Source organism: Lycium ferocissimum, chromosome 11, assembly GCF_029784015.1.
Source record: "Lycium ferocissimum isolate CSIRO_LF1 chromosome 11, AGI_CSIRO_Lferr_CH_V1, whole genome shotgun sequence".
NCBI classification, from domain to species: Eukaryota; Viridiplantae; Streptophyta; class Magnoliopsida; order Solanales; family Solanaceae; genus Lycium; species Lycium ferocissimum.
This window is the reverse complement of record NC_081352.1, coordinates 16543177-16560693: the sequence shown is the minus strand read 5'-3', so window position 1 is coordinate 16560693 and position 17517 is coordinate 16543177. Positions and strand designations below refer to the sequence as shown.

The following is a 17517-nucleotide window of genomic DNA, read 5'->3' as shown; positions in this document are numbered from 1 at the left end:
ATTTCACGCAAATTGGCAGTTTTAGTCCTTTTAATCAAATCAGTCCCAATTCGTCTCAAAGTTTGTAGCAAATTCATTTTTTAGCGACTTTTAAAATATGTCAATCCATTAGGGTTCCAATAGGCAGGATAATTTGCACAAATAATAATTTGAAGCATATAATTTAAAGGAGATAGGGTATTTGGGCCGACCAAGCCTAAAAGAGAAGATGTTTATGCACTTGGGTTCATTGGATCCAACGTATGCTCTGTTTTGCTCCGAATTGGGTTGACTCGATCTAAATGCGTTGATGAACCCCGTTGGGGCCCACTAACGGGTTTGAATGGGCAAAGATACAAACGGGTATGCATAATATTAGTATACTACTCAACATAGCTAACAACTAAATAAATTACAAAGCCAAAAATTAATTACATCGACTTGGGCTAAGCCCATATTAATAACCAAAAGCTGTAAACAATATCACAAAAGAAAAGCCCAAGGCAGAGCCCAAAAACTGAGTGCAGAAACACATAAGGAGGTCTAAAGGACCAAAAGAGATGCAGCTCAGAATCAGAGGCCCAAACTACCACTTTCCCAGATTTCCAACTAAGTGTAAGAACCATGTTATACACAAGATATACCTCAAATATACACACCTAGGAGAGCAAAACATTGTTGCATACCCTCCATATACTTGATATACACTTCTCTTATCTAACCAAATTTTATTCCTAGGGATACAACTACACCAAAGCTTCCAAACACTTCAATTTTAAGCTTGATCCTAGACTTTAAATTGGTTTTAAAGGTAAACAAGTCTCCAGAATTCCACTAATGCTAGTAAGTTATCTAGTCAATATCAGAAGGACTTCAAAGAATCCTTTAAGTCAAACTAAAAAGCTCTAAAGCCATCCTTAAGAACAAGTTGCTAAAGACATAACTCAAGTAGTTCAAGAGAAAGAAGAAAACAATAGCTAAGTGTTACATATATCACAATAGGTCTAAGCAATGTGGCTTAAGCTATATGGTCATGTGAGTGTCAAGATGGCATAGGAGCAAGTAGTAGCAGTGAGTAGATAGGAAATGCAGAGCAATCAGGTTAGTTAGGACAAAGGTGATGTTCAAGTGATCAACAACACACAACACTACATCCTACTTAGCTTTCAACATAATCAATGGACAACACTAGGCAAGATAAGGGTTTGGCCTAGCTAAAGAGTTCATTTTTAACCAAGAGGGAGCCAAATCAGTTTCTAGAGGTCATTTTTAGGCCATATTTCTCACTTAAGCAGGTTATAGAATCAAACAACAAGGCTCTAAGTCATTTCAGGCTAGTTTTAGCTTTAAGCAAGTTCAAATACCTAAGGGACAAATATGCAGGTTCATCAAGTATAGTTGAGCCCAAACATGGTCAAAGAGGGAGGTTCAAACAAAGCACTTAGTAGTTTAGGAGTTTCAAAGATATTAAAGAAGGGACATGATACTATCCTAGGCCTTTCAACAATGTATTAGACATGGTTCAGTTTCAAAACAAGCAAAAAAGGAACAAGAATACATATGAGGCAATCCTAGACTATACAAGCAAAGGACAGGAGGGAGGTGTTTCACAAAAGCAAATATCACACTCAATCCTTTAAAGCAGCTTTAGTATTAGTTTAGAATCTCTACACTTAGACTATTAGGTGATCATATTAGGCAAAGAGAACCAAGCAAGTTGCAGGCAATACAAGTATCAAATACAAGTTGCTAATGACAAACCAACATGAACATTACAAACAAGCAGCCAATATGAGACAGAACAGTGATCCACAAGTCACAAGAAAGTCAAAAACGAACATACTAGCCACCCCCAGACCCTATTATTCCAGTTTCAAGTCAAGAAAACAACTTTCTTACACCTCCTATTCCTTATTTCTCTTAACAAGTTCCCAGAAAAAAAGAAAAAAAAACAGGATCAGCAACCACACAATGTTCAGCCATCTAGACTCTTTTAAAAAAAACTAACAAGACAAGTTACAAGTCTTTTAGACCCTTACTTTAAACAAGTATCTAACTTAACAATCTCATGATACAACTAGGCAAGTTCAAGGGAGTCAATTTTAGATTTCCAATGGCTAACAGGGTTCAAAAGGCAAGTCACTATACAAGTCAAACAAATAGTAGCCATAAAACAATAAATTCCTCTTCCAAATCTTTTAAAGTCACAGAGTCAAGAACAAGGAAGTTAAAGCCCATTTTAGAGATTCTCAGAACTAGAAAAGTTCTCATATCAACATCCAAAGTTCAAACAAACAACTTTTAGGAATAAAAAAAGTCTTCAACATACCAGTTTAAAAAAAGAGCCATTTTTACAAGTTCATATGACAAATATTGAAAGCAACAACCTCAGATTATGAAAAGGGCTTCAGCATGAACATGACAAGCAGAGGTTTAGATCTCTTCTAGTTCAAAATAGACAAGACAACACAGAATCACACAGGACATATTTCCAGCTTTTATTAAAAATCCTTTTCAGGTTTACAACAGTCTTTAAAGGATACTTCAAGATAAAAATACATCAAGTTCCCAACCTTGGTCTTAAAACCAACAAGCACAGAGATACACAAACAGACCCAGGCACAGCCTACCAACATTTTGAAAACTATTTTTATTCAGTTTCTTCCTAAAAATCTTAAATCTTTTCAAAACATCTCATGCCATTTTTAAGACAACTTTAACCATCAGTAACAAGTAGAAGAGAAAACCATTCCACTTTTAAACTCCAAAATAGTTTTAAGCTAAGATGATCATCCTCCAGGTACAAAAACAGTCTCAATCAAAACCAAAGGTCTTCATAACTCAATAAAACCATGACAACATAACAAAAATCAGAGAAAAGTAGCTCCATAACCTTTAACATATCACTAAACTCCACAGAAAATCACATGGCAGGCCTATATGATCAAATCAAACACCTTAGGCTAAGATAAAATCAATGGAACAATAAACTCAGAACACAAACAAACCCTTCTATTCATGTCTAAAGCTATTCAAGACATCACATCCTTCAATAACACCAGAATATCACTATTGAATGCCTTAAGACTCAGAACCAAACTTGAACACCTCAAAATCAAAGGAAAAATCCAATGAAACAGTAACCATAGACACAAAATAGGTCCCCTTTCAATCAAACAAGCATTTTAAAGCTTCAAAAAACTTACTAAACAATAGTAAAATACATCTAAAAAAACTCTATTATCACATTCTAAATACCAAAACAGTTTCACAAGCCAAATAGCACATTATGATTCAAGCAACATAAATAACAATATAAACCAAAATAATAGGCTTAAAATAGTAATATTACCTTTTTGTAGGGTAACCTAAGGATCAAATGAGGGGGATTGGATCAACACTTCAACAAACACTTGAAAATCCTTTTAAAGATGATTCTTTAAAAAAAAAAAAAAAAAAAAAATTCTTGTATGTTATAGTATATGCTATAGTTTTTGGTATTTCCAGTAGGTAATAGTATATTTTAATATATAGGTCATATAGTATAGAGCATATTTCGTGTATATAGGCTAGGAAGCTTTATGATATTTTCAGAACTTAGGAATTTTTTCCGGAGAAAAGGGATCCTTCAAATGGCCAAATGACCTTCTGTTTATAGCAACTCAAATAGGCTTTAGGGATAGAAATGGAAAAATTCGATTTTCATCTGAAATCCCCCCCCCCCCCCCAATTCTCACCTTAATTTCAAAACTCTACCAATTCAAATTCAGTAAAAGCCAACTGGATTTCTCACAATTTTTGCCCTAATTCTGTAACATCCCGTAAATTCGAGTTAGGTGTGAATGTGTAAAAATCTAGTTTTAAGATGATATTATACCTATATGATTCCATTCTTGATGAATTCGGGTGAAAGATGGTCGTTTTGAAGTCAAATCAACAATTGAAGCTCCTAAGGCCTTTTAAATTCGCCTAAGTTTTGGTAGGTCTGTCTTCTGGGCGATTTTCATGAAAATGTGTTGCGAATTTGGAAACACTTCCTGATGAAAGTTGTAGATCTTTGAAATAGCTTTCCAATGGTAGGTCACCTAGCCCAAGAAAAGTTATGTACAAAAAGTTATGATCGTTTTACTGAGCGAAGGTCAATTATCGAAAAAGAAAAAAAATGTGCTGAACTCGCGTGGCGGACCCAGCACAGAAGAATTCAGTTGTGGACCAAAATAAAAACAAGATCAGGTGCTGAACCCACGACGCGGACTCAGCACAGATCGAGAATTATTTTCTGATTTCGAATTTCCTTTAAGTCCTAATTTATTGTGTTATTTCTCACTTTGTTTCAAATCAATATTTCTGAGAAAAAGAACCCTAGAAAAATCTCTCTAACCCTAAGGTGAGTTCTCACTCAATATTGATCATTCCCACAGCATATCTATCCCCTTTTGATAGCAAATCATCTCTCTAAAACCCTAAGTTCTTGTATTTTCAAGAAGCAGAAGATAGGGGCATGTGGAATTCGTCTATGATTGTTGAACCTTGGGAATTCTATTTACTAGCTTTTTAGCGGGATTAAGGTATGTCTCTTTTAAAATCATTTTTTACTATAAAGGTGATTTGTATGTCTCTTTTTACAAACTCTCTTGAAAGATTGATTCTTTATAAAAGCATGTTTTGAATGATATGATCAATTGAATTTACACTCTTGAAATCTATTACATGTTTTGATTAATGGTTAATGTGCGTTAGGGGACGAGCTCACATTAAACCTAGATTGTAACAAACCCTATATATGTATAAGATATTATGAATGTTTTCCTCTATGAGAGATGCTTAGTGATGATGGTTAATTGTTGCTATTGATGATTTTACAAAGGAACTGTGACAAAGTAATCTTGTTTAAAGAAGTGAAAACGTTTTCATGATTATCTATGAAATTATGGATTTTCGTAATGGCATAATGAGCTTTAATGCTATTTGATGGTGTGACTACCTTGAGACAAATTGTGAATCAGCTTCTATGCTATGAACTTTGTTGTTGTGCTTGGCCTAGCTACTCGGGAGGAAGAATAGCCACTATGAATCCTAGTGTGTTAAAACCTAGCCATTCGGGAGGAAGAGTGGCCAACGTTGGGTTCGCTACCCGGGGTGTGATTTATGCCTAGCCATTCGGGAGGAAGAGTGGCCATCGCTGGGTTCGCTACTCGAGGTGTGATTTATGCCCAGCTATTTGGGAGGAAGGATAGCCACTGCGTACTACATAGTCCGATGTGATTTATGCCTAGCTATTCGAGAGGAAGGATAGCCACCGAGAATTACATGTTTCGGTGTGGTGCGCTAGGCGCGGTATGCTTGATTCTTGGGCCTGTATTGGCATGTGTGACATTCTTATTCTCATATGAAATTGTTGATGACTATCTTAATTGATTTAAAAGGCATATTTGAAGTTGTAACTCGACAAGAGGCTTTATAATTGGTTTTGATACTTATTATTGAGATACATAAACTGAATAACTGTTCTTACATTAGGTTTACATGATTTTTAGGACTAATTTCTTTATGTATTATGTACTCTATTTTCTTATTACATGTTGTTCCAGAGGCACTCACTGAGTACGAAGTACTCAGGCATACCATTGTTGTTTTTGATGGTATGTTAGGTAACGGAGAAGAGCAGGTTCTTGATACTCTAGGCGTTTAGGAAGGACTTGCTGTTGCTGCTGATTTGGTGAGCCCACACATTCATTCATGGGACACCCTATTCATTTAATTCCCTTTATTTATTCTAGTTTCCGGGCTGCGTCCCGATGAGTTAGACATTTATTCCTTATTCTTAGAAGCTCCTTAGTATACATTCGAATGTGGGTAGAAGAAAAGTTATCATTTAACTCTTTCGAGCACACCATCATGTTTTGGGTGAATTATTTAAATTATAAAGACTTTCGCTGATTTAATTCATATATTCATGATTTGTTAAATTTATTTTAGAAACTGTTGGAGGCAAAGGTTGAACCTGGCGGGTTCAAGTATTATTATCGTGTTGTTTAGGTTCTTCCGGTGTTGTTCATAATGTCGGAGTCCGGTCACATCTAGGGTGGGTTTTGGGGCGTGACAACATTCTTATTCCCTTATGAAATTGTTGATAACTATCTTAATTGATTTGAAAGGCATATTTGAAGTTGTAACTCGACAAGAGGCTTTATAATTGGTTTTGATACTTATTATTGAGATACATAAACTGAATAACTGTTCTTACATTGGGTTCACATGATTTTCGGGACTAATTTCTTTTTGTATTATGTACTCCATTTTCTTATTACTTATTGTCCCCGAGGTACTCACTGAGTATAAAGTACTCAGGCATACCATTGTTGTTTTTTATGGTATGTTAGGTAACGGAGAAGAGCAGGTTCTTGATACTCTAGGCGTTTAGGGAGGACTTGCTGTTGCTACTGATTTGGTGAGCCCACACATTCATTCGTGGGACACTCTATTTATTTAATTCCCTTTATTTATTCTAGTTTTCGGGCTGCGTCCCGATGGGTTAGACATTTATTCCTTATTCTTAGAAGCTCTTTAGTATACATTCGAATGTGGGTAGAAGAAGAGTTGTCGTTTAACTCTTTCGGGCACACCATCATGTTTTGGGTGAATTATTTAAATTATAAAGACTTCCGCTGATTTAATTCATATATTCATGATTTGTTACATTTATTTTATAAACTGTTGGAGGCGAATGTTGAACCTGGCGGGTTCAAGTATTATTATCGTGTTGTTTAGGTTCTTTCAATGTTCATGATGTCGGATGCCGGTCACGTCTAGGGTGGGTTTTGGGGCGTGACAAACTTGGTATCAGAGCCTAGGTTTAAATGTGTCCTAGGAGTTGTCGTATGCGTGAGCCGTGTCTAGTGGAGTCTTCCTTGTGCGGCCTGATCACCTACATGATTGAAAGACTACCGGGACATTAATTGGTGTTTCTCATTCTTCTTGATTCTAGATTATGCTATAGAGCTTGAAGTTCCTTTAGGATTATTCTGACGTGTTCGTTACTCGTGCTTTATGGAGATGACTTTAACTCGTGTTGTAGATGTTAACCAAGTGAACAATGGTGTTATGGAGTGCACATTGTTCTGATGCATAATTTGATGGATGGTACAGAGTCGCTGAAATTGTATTGTAGGTGTTTGGTATATATGGTTGTTGTAGGGTTTGATTGTTGATAAATTGAGACAGGTATAGAAACAAAAGTAGTCCTTGTTACAGGGAGAAATTTGCCGAAATCTAGTTAGGCTGAAAGGAATAATTAAGGGGTGATATGCTTCAAGTACTGGAGGTTACGGTGAAGGGAATAATTGAGGGTCTCTTGCAGTGAATTAAGAATTATCGTACATTGAGGTTATATTCTTATTGGGTTAAAAGATCTGTACTATTTTGATGTTTAGTGGAAGAACTTTAGTTTAGGCTTGAAAATCGAAAACAACCACTTGTGGAATAATGATTTAAGAGGATGATGTAGTTGATTTAGGCTTTAATTTTTTATTTTCAATTTTGGCATGAGGTAAGTTAAGGTTGAATCATGTGTTGTTGAATTAGTCTTCTTGTCGGAGTATATTGTTTAGATTGATATATTGTGCGCTTCCTAGTCAAAGCATATACGTGTTGAGCCTTTTGAGTATGTAACTCTTGGGAAAGTGAGATGGAGGTAGAAACCCCCTATTCATGCTGAGACTTGATCGTTCTAGTTGTTAGAAATCCCCAAGAGGGCTATGTGTTCTTATTTGGGTGAAGATGTATTTTTATCTTTCCAGGGTCCTTTAGTACAAAGAAAGCTCTACTTTGTGATTTGGCAAACTATTATAGAAAGTTTGTGGAAGGTTTTTCATCTATTGCCTCGCCATTGACTAAGTTGACACAGAAGACTACTAAGTTTCAGTAGTCCGAAGCTTGTGAAAAGAGTTTCGAAGAGCTTAAGGCAAGACTGACTTTGGCTCTTATTTTGACTCTACCTTCTGGGTCTGGCGGATATGTGGTGTATTGTGATACTTCTAGAATTGGTTTGGGTTGCGCGTTAATGCAGAATGGCAAGGTGATTGCTTATGCTTCGTGACTGTTGAAGAAGCATGAGAAGAATTATCCGACTCATGACTTGGAGTTGGCTGCCGTTGTATTTGCCTTAAAAATTTGGCGTCATTATCTGTATGGTGAGCATTGAGATGTTTTTACTGATCACAACGAACACCGCAATATATCTTCAAGCAAATGAGAGTTGAACCTCCGGCAGAGGAGGTGGTTGGAGTTGTTAAAAGACTACGAATTGAATATTCTGTATCATCCTGATAAGGCTAATGTGGTTGCTGATGCTTTGATTAGGAAATCTACGGGCACGTCGGCTTATTTGCTTGCTCATGACATGCCCATGGGGAAGGAGATTTGAAGGCTTGCTAGTCTTGGGGTTAGGCTTGATGAAATTGAAGATGGAGAGTTAGTGGGAATCACTCCATCACGGTCTAACATTGTAGAAAGGATTAAATCCAAGCAATATGATGATGAACTTTTGGCAAAGCTGAGAGATGGAGTGGAAAGGGGTGAGTACCCTTCCTTGACGCGGGTACTTGGTGATAGTGTTCGCCAGCTGTGATTCAAAAGGACGATTGTGTGTTCCTGATGTTGATGGTCTTCGACAAGAATTAATGATGAAAGCTCATAGTTCCAAGTATTCGGTTCATTCGGGATCCACCAAAATGTATAAGGATTTAAAACAACACTGCTGGCGGAAGAGCATGAAGGTTGATATTTCTAACTTCGTGGCTAAGTGTTTGAACTATCAATAGGTGAAGGTTGAACATCAAAGTCCTGGAGGCCTGGCTCAGATTATTGAGATTCCGCAGTGGAAGTGGGAGGAGATCAACATGGATTTCATTGTGGGGTTACCCCGCACAAAGGCCAAGTTTGACTTGATTTGGGTTATCGTGGATAGACTCACAAAGTCTGCCCATTTTCTCCCTGTGAAGATGTCATATACAGCGGCGGACTACGCCAAGTTATATCTAACAGAGATAGTTAGATTGCATGGTGTTCGACATCGATTATATCACGAGAGTACGACCCAATTTTCTTGTTCAATTTTGGACATCCTTTCGGGAAGGATTGGGAACTAGAGTGAAATTGAGCGCTCGCCTTTCATCCTCTAAGCGACGGGCAGGCGAAGAGAACTATTCGGACTTTGGAAGATATGCTACGAGCCGTGCAATCGATTTTGGAGGAAGTTGGGATGAACACCTACCTTTGGTGGAATTCGCTTACAACAATAGCTATCAAGCGAGTATTCAGATGGCTCCTTATGAGGCTCTTTATGGGAGGCGTTATCGGTCTCTAATTGGTTGGTTTGAACCAACGGAAGTAGAGTTGTTGGGCCCTGATTTAGTTCATGAGGCGATCGAGAAGGTAAATCTTATTGTGCAGCGACTGAAGACCGCACTGAGTAGACAAAAGTCTTATATGGACATGAGGCGTAGGGAATTGGAATTTGCTATTGGTGACAAGGTTTTCTTGAAAGTGTCACCTATGAAGGGGGTAATGCATTTTGGCAGAAAGGGCAAGCTTAGTCCTCGCTATATTGGTCCTTACGAGATTACGAAAAGGGTTGGGAAAGTAGCTTACGAGTTGAGATTACCAGCTGAGATGTCCATGGCTCATCCGGTGTTTCACATTTCGATGTTGAGATTGTACAAACCCATTCCTTCCCATGTGTTGAATCATGAACAGATTGAAATTGATGAGGCATTGTATTATGAAAAAGAGCCAGTTCAGAATTTAGATCGTCAAGTTAGGAGGTTGAGAACAAAGGATGTAGTGTCGGTTAAAGTTTTATGGCGAAACCATAACACTGAGGAAACTACTTGGGAAGCGGAGGAGGACATGAATAAAAGATATCCTCACTTGTTCCCTACTACAGGTATGTGTTGAACCTTTTGGATTTTTTTTCTTGTGAAAGTTTAGAGTGAAGTATAAATCTCACAATGGTGCTTAGGCTTGAATGATGCATTTGTTATATGTTTACTCGTATGTTATCTCTGAGGATGTTTCCCCTTGCTAGAAGAACTCTTGAAATTCTGAAATTTGAGGTTTAGTAAAGAATCCTAGGCTATGACTTTCATTCGGGGACGAATGATCCTAAGGGGGGGATAATGTAACATCCCGTAAATTTGAGTTAGGTGTGAATGTGTAAAAATCTAGTGTTAAGATGATATTATACCTATATGATTCCATTCTTGATGAATTCGGGTGGAAGATGGTCGTTTTGAAGTCAAACCAACAATTGAAGCTCTTAAGGGCTCTTAAATTCGCCGAAGTTTTGGTAGGTCTGTCTTCTGGGCGAGTTTCATGAAAATATGTTGCGAATTTGGAAACACTTCCTTGATGAAAATTGTAGAATTTTGAAATAGCTTTCCAATGGTAGGTCGACCAGCCCAAGCAAATTTATGTAAAATACGTTATGATCGTTTTACTGAGCGAAGGTCAATTGTCGAAAAAGAAAAAAATAATGTGTTGAAGCCGCGTGGTGGACCCAGCACGGAAGAATTCAGCTGCGGACGAAAATAAAAACATGAACAGATGCTGAACCTGCGACGCGAACTTAGCACGGATCGGGAATTATTTTATGATTTTGAATTTCCTTTAAGTCCTAATTCATTGTGTTATTTCTCACTTCGTTTCAAATCAATATTTCTGAGGAAAAGAACCCTAGAAAAGTCTCTCTGACCCTAAGGTGAGTTCTCACTCAATATTGATCATTCCCCACCATATCTATTCCTTCTTGATAGCACATCATCTCTCTGAAACCTTAAGTTCTTGTATTTTCAAGAAGATGAAGATAGGGACGTGCGAAATTCGTCTGTGATTGTTGAACCTTGGGAATTCAATTTAGTAGCTTTTTAGCGGGATTAAGGTATGTCTCTTTTAAAATCATTTTTGACTATAAAGGTGATTTGTATGTCTCTTTTTACAAACTCTCTTGAAAGATTGATCTTTATAAAAGCATGTTTTGAATGATATGATGAATTGGATTTCCACTCTTGAAATCTATTACATGTTTTGATTAATGGTTAATGTGCGTGAGGGGATGAGCCCACATTAAACCTAGATTGTAACAAACCCTATATATGTATAAGATATTATGAATGTTTTTCTCTATGAGAGATGCTTAGTGATGATTATTAATTGTTGGTATTGATGATTTTACAAAGGAACTATGACGAAGTAATCTTGTTTAAAGAAGTGGAAACGTTTTCATGATTATTTATGAAATTATGGATTTTCGTAATGGCATAATGAGCTTTAATGCTATTTGATGGTGTGACTACCTTGAGGCAAATTGTGAATCGGCTTCTATGCTATGAACTTTGTTGTTGTGTTTGGCCTAGCTACTCGGGAGGAAGGGTAACCACTATGGATCCTAGTGTGTTAATGCCTAGCCATTCGGAAGGAAGAGTGGCCAACGCTAGGTTCGCTACTCGGGGAGTGATTTATGCCTAGCCATTCGGGAGGAAGAGTGGCCACCGCTGGGTTCGCTACCCGGGGTGTGATTTATGCCTAGCTATTCGGGAGGAAGGATAGCCGCCGCGTACTACATAGTCCGGTGTGATTTATGCCTAGCTATTCGAGAGGAAGGATAGCCACCGAGAATTATATGTTTCGGTGTGATGCGCTATGCGCGGTATGCTTAATTCTTGGGCCTGTATTGGCATGTGTGACATTTTTATTCTCTTATGAAATTTTTGATGACTATCTTAATTGATTTATAAGGTATACTTGAAGTTGTAACTCGACAAGAGGCTTTATAATTGGTTTTGATACTTATTATTAAGATACATAAACTGAATAACTGTTCTTACATTAGGTTCACATGATTTTCAGGACTAATTTCTTTATGTATTATGTACTCTATTTTCTTATTACTTATTGTCCCCGAGGCACTCACTGAGTACGAAGTACTCAGGCATACCATTATTGTTTTTGATGGTATGTTAGGTAACGGAGAAGAGCAGGTTCTTGATACTCCGGGCGTTTAGGAAGGACTTGCGCTGTCTATTTGATTTGGTGAGCCTTACACATTCATTTGTGGGACACTCTATTTATTTAATTCCCTTTATTTATTCTAGTTTCCGGGCTGCGTCCCGATGGGTTAGACATTTATTCCTTATTCTTAGAAGCTCTTTAGTATACATTCGAATGTGGGTAGAAGAAGAGTTGTCGTTTAACTCTTTCGGGCATACCATCATGTTTTGGGTGAATTATTTAACTTATAAAGACTTCCGCTGATTTAATTCATATATTTATGATTTGTTATATTTATTTTATAAACTGTTGGAGGCGAATGTTGAGCCTGGCGGGTTCAAGTATTATTATCGTGTTGTTTAGGTTCTTCCGATGTTGTTCATGACGTCGGATACCGGTCACGTCTAGGGTGGATTTTGGGACGTGACAAATTCGTTCTGCATCCAATCCCAAATAAACACTAAGCCACATAATACAACAAACTGTACCTAAATTCTAATAAATCAGCCGAAAAATGGAATAGTACACCTAGTCACATAATAAAACAAAAAAATGCAACGTTTTAATGGTACAAATCGTACCCAAACAGATAATAACCCCCAAACCTAGTACCCGATTTTGGAAGGGACCTATCGAAAATTACCCTAGGTCCTTCACATTTTTTCAGTAGTGCACAAGTTGGCTAGAGGCTCAAGGCCTCGCCCATGGCTACTACGCACGTAAAGGACCCGAGCAACATCCCAAGCCCTATTCGGGTCAAAATCAAAGGCCAAAACAGACGAGTTGTGCGAAAATAAACCTGGCAACCATAAGAAAACATGATAGAGGGTGGAAACCCTAAAAAATCCGGCGTACAACAGTCATGAGACGCTATTAATTAGACTAGAGACCAGATCTTAATGCAATTGCCATTTCTCCTCAAAGGAGAGGAGGAGCCGGGTGAAACAAAATAAAACGAGGTGGGGTGGAAAGTTTATTTAGTTAAACTCCCCCCCGCCCCCCTTTTTTATTTTAATAGGTTCCTCCCCCTAAGTTTTTTTTTTTTAAAAACTAAATTCAACACCCCCCCCCCCCTCTTAATTTAAATCAAATAATAACTAAGTAATATAAACACGTATATAACTAAATAAAGTAGTTATTTTAGGCTAGTTTAAATTTTAAAACTCGCAAATTTTGAAAATTAGTTTCGAAACGAGCCTAATATTGATATAGTTCAAGATAATTTTTAAGGATGTGAAAAATGTGATAAAAATGAACCGTCATTCGTACGTCATTAAAATTGTTCAATTTCCTGAATTTAGACGGAACGGGATACGCATTTTATTTTTGACTTACATTTATGAAAATAAATAACTCATAATTTCTTGTAATTGTCAATTTTCACAGAATAATAATTAAACATCACTTTTTGCAATTTTCTCAGGATTTTTAAATTTTTAAAAGGCATCCTTACTCCGTCTTGGACTCGAAAAATTTGAAAATTGGAATACGCGTTTTATGGGGTGAAAATTAGGTGTCAACACGTATCCCATCGAGGGAAGTCAGGTCGCATCGTAGTTCTAGTTGCATGAAGATAATGTTTTTTGGGGTTTTCTATTACAAGATACCGGACCCGATGTGGGTTGCATACGTATCTCGCCGTGGTAAGTCAGGTCAGCGTAGTTCTGTTACAATAGAAATGCAAATTACAACAAAAAAAGAAAAACTAGCTTTTGTGCTTCTTAATCGCCTCTGAGTTAATGGGCTTCATGCTCACTTTGTCATCCATTTCTGCCAGGATCAGTGCTCCTCCTGAAAGTACTCGATGAACCATATATGGACCTTTCCAATTGGGTGTGAATTTTTCTGTAGCTTTTTCCTGGTGAGGAAATATTCATTTTTAAACCAACTGCCCTAGTTCGAGATTGGCGAGCGGATGGGGTCAGTTGGTAGTTTGTGAGAGATGATGTCGGTGCTCAACTCGGGCATGTCATTGTTGGACCAATAAAATATTTCGACGTACTGCTTAAGCAATTCCACCAATTCTTGCTTCCGTTCAGCTTCTAAGTGTATCTTTGATTAGAGTTTCTTTCACTGTTTCCTCATCTCCTAAGTTAACTAACTCAGTTTCGTCCAAGTTCGGTTTCTTTTGATTCTCGCTTGCTCGATCTCTTGTGGAAGATTATAAGGCATCATTCTTTCATCGTATTCCTCATAATCTTTCTTTCCATTTGTGATTTGCTCAATGGTTTCGTTACATGTCATAATCGTAGAATGAATATTTTTACTAGTTTGAGCGCAAGACTCCCGGCGAACCAGGGATGGGCTGACGCTCCAATTCTGCAAGATCTGTCATGGTTATGCATCATGAATAGTTGGTGTCTCGGCATCTGCTTCAGTCTCTCCACAACACTTCTTGATCATTATCACGAACAGGTTCTCCATTCCTTTTATGATGTCTTCATCGACCTCTGGCACAATTTTCAGACCCCGGACGGGAACTTGCTCTGGCATAAAGATTCTCTTTTCGGCCTTGATGCCGCTAGTTTCTACAAACATAGGCTCATACCCGAGCCCAAAAGTATCCTTCTGTTGCTTTAGTTGGATTGGTTCAGTTATGCCATCAGTTTTGGGCCTAACCCAGACTTTGGCTAGTAGCCATACTTCAACATCTCTGATGCTACCATCTTTGCCGCGCTTGACATCTCCATTGCATCAAATCCTTCCATCACACCTATTTTTTACAGATTGCATGATTTCTACAGCATGAAAGGTGTCACGACCCGACTAGGGGCCATGACGGGTACCCGGGGGCTGACCACTGAGCACCACTCATACTACTACTCATCACACTCATCCTGCATTCATTCATTATTCTCATGCTTCTAATCATAGGGAAAACCATTTTTACTTTGAATCATATTTACCTTTTTATACATAAGCCCTTTGGCTTTTAAAATAGTATACATATACAATGAGGAAGTCATGAGACCATACTACCCACACATGCGTACCTACAAGCCTCTACTAGAGTACTAGACATATGGATGGGACAGGGCCCCGTCGTGCTCAAAACGTATATATACAAAAATAATAAATCATTGGCACCTCCGGAACAATGGAGTGCTCTCAAAGTCTGCTGATAGCTCCTACGAATCTGGACCACCTCCCTGTCTACCTGTGGGCATGAACACAGCGTCCAAAGAAAAATGACGTCAGTACGAGCATTGTACTGAGTATGTAAGGCATGCATAAAATGAGCATAATAAAGAAGTCCTGAAACATAAGCTGAAGATATAACCTACTTAGCTTTTAAGAGTAAATGCATTTTTAACATATCACATACATCATCATGTCACATATATCATCCTCATTAACCCGTGTCCGGGTACCATCATACGCCGCCCACTAGTGGTGTCATGTCCGGCCCTCTAGGCTCGGTGTAGTCGTAAGCAGCCCACCTTAGCGGTGTCATGCCCAGCCCTGTAGGCTCGGTGTGATCATATGCAGCCCGCCTTAGCGGTGACATGCCCGACCATCTAGGCACGGTGGAATCGCATCATCATGAACTCATCATCATCATACATTTGTCATAGAACATGCATTAGAGCTTAAAGACAATCTATAACAATATCGAGGTGACATAAGGTCGAGAACCCCCGATTACATTATGGAGTGATCATATTCATCATATCTCACCTTGAAGGGACTAACACTGTAAGGTGAGTGTACACAATGAACCACATCAATGGATCATACTTAGGATCGTCAACTTCATGGACATCATATCTTGCTTTAGAATTCTTTAGACTTAAATTCATCGTCAACTTCATTGGGCAGCATTTTCTTTGTTTATACAACTTTCTCCATATGATATATCAACTACCAAACGTCTATAATAACACTCACAAAATCATAAGCAATAACCTTCCTTCACTTACATTATCCACATTTCCCAATTTCACTTCAAATCATCCATAATCATGGTCATAGTACACTATTACATTTACTCGCATATAATGTTTATCAATGTCCTTAATATCATTTATAGCATAATCATAATCACAAAAAATCAAGAATCATGACTCATTCTAAGCTACTACTCAAAAATGCTACTATTCTTATATTCATGACCCATTTTCTATCTCTTTCTACAATCCAAATCTTTCAACCTCTCAATACTTTAAACAACATGGAATGATCATAAAAATTACCTTATATAGTGTGGGAATGAGCTTTGAGTGGAAATACTCACTTGAGCAAAACCCTAGTTCCACTTCCAATGAGATTTCTTGTCTTGGATGAACCCTAATGAGTTTCTTACACTTGATTCTCTTGGTTTGATGAAGTTGATCATGAGTTTCTCTTGAATTCTTGTGAAATAAATGTGGATAATATTCTAAAGAGTTCTTGAGAGAAGGGGAGTGAAAATGAAATGAAATAAAATGAACTGGGGTCCCCTTTTTAATAACTTAAAATCTGTCCCGACTCAGTTTCACGGACCAACATACGGTCTGTATAATTTATATGGACTGTATGTGTGACCGTAGGTTTGGTCTAGTGAAGGTCCCCATTCTGGGCAGAATATACGGCCTAACATACGACCAATATATTTTATACAGTCCGTATGTTGGACCGTATAATGCCCTGCTTTTCGAAATTCGTTCTCGTCGACTCGTTTGATCTCCAATCCTTATAAATTCTTCTTAACCCTTGTTTAACACCTCATTAACAATCTAAGGGACATTATAACTCTTCTTTAAGACATTATTAAGCCATCTTTAACTTGGTACTTTGTGAGTCCTTTCCGATACACAACGCATACCTCGCCTTTCTTGATGAACTTTCTTCTCTTACCTCGAATGTCTTTGAAATCTCAATTAGAACCATTAAATACTATTTCTTGCTCATTGAAACATCGTATACTTCGTGCCCTTCGTTAGTCTATTCACTATGCATCAACGAAATTTTTTCTAGGTGTAACAATAGGTAGCTCCATCTAATTCTCCCATTTCTTTAATGACCGGGATAGAGCGTTCATAATAAATAGGGTGACTAAATTATCCCTGACCTACGATTTTCTCCCAATCCCATTCGAATTTTAAACACTGATGCAGAATGGAAGGAACAGTGCAGGCCACGTGGAACCATGAACTTCCTAACAACAGGTTGTAAGTTGACGATATGTCTATCACTTGGAAATAGATCGGGAACTCAACGGGTCCGATCTGCAAATGTAGACATATTTCTCCAATGACACTTCTTTGTGTTCCGTCAAAAGCTCAAACCTTCATGTGGTTTTCTTTCATTTCTCATGTGTCTATCTTCAAATTTCTTAAGGTATTGAGAGGGAAAATGTTACACCCAGAACCTCCAACCACAAGTACCCTGGATACAAACTTATCTTTGCACCTCACGGTGATGTGAAGTGCTTTGTTGTGTTCTATTGCTTTTGGTGGGAGCTCATCATCGCGAAAAGAAATCTTGTTTACTGTAACCATCTATCCTATT

The 17517-nt window shown here is 37.8% G+C and overlaps 1 protein-coding gene across 1 annotated transcript; it reads left to right on the top strand.

Annotated features, from left to right (window-relative positions):
• The first annotated feature begins 9474 nt into the window (after positions 1–9474).
• Positions 9475–11892, top strand: LOC132038074 (uncharacterized). Its single transcript, XM_059428799.1, has 2 exons — positions 9475–9925; positions 11870–11892. The coding sequence occupies exons 1-2, from the start codon at positions 9475–9477 to the stop codon at positions 11890–11892; spliced, it is 474 nt and encodes a 157-aa protein (XP_059284782.1).
• Positions 11893–17517: the final 5625 nt, after the last annotated feature.

Bases quoted from the DNA above. Each gene is read 5' to 3' on its own strand.
- LOC132038074 (XM_059428799.1), top strand. From the start codon at position 9,475: ATGAGGCGTAGGGAATTGGAATTTGCTATTGGTGACAAGGTTTTCTTG. The intron at 9,926-11,869 runs GTATGTGTTGAA...TTCTTACATTAG, and splicing joins TCACTTGTTCCCTACTACAG to GTTCACATGATTTTCAGGAC.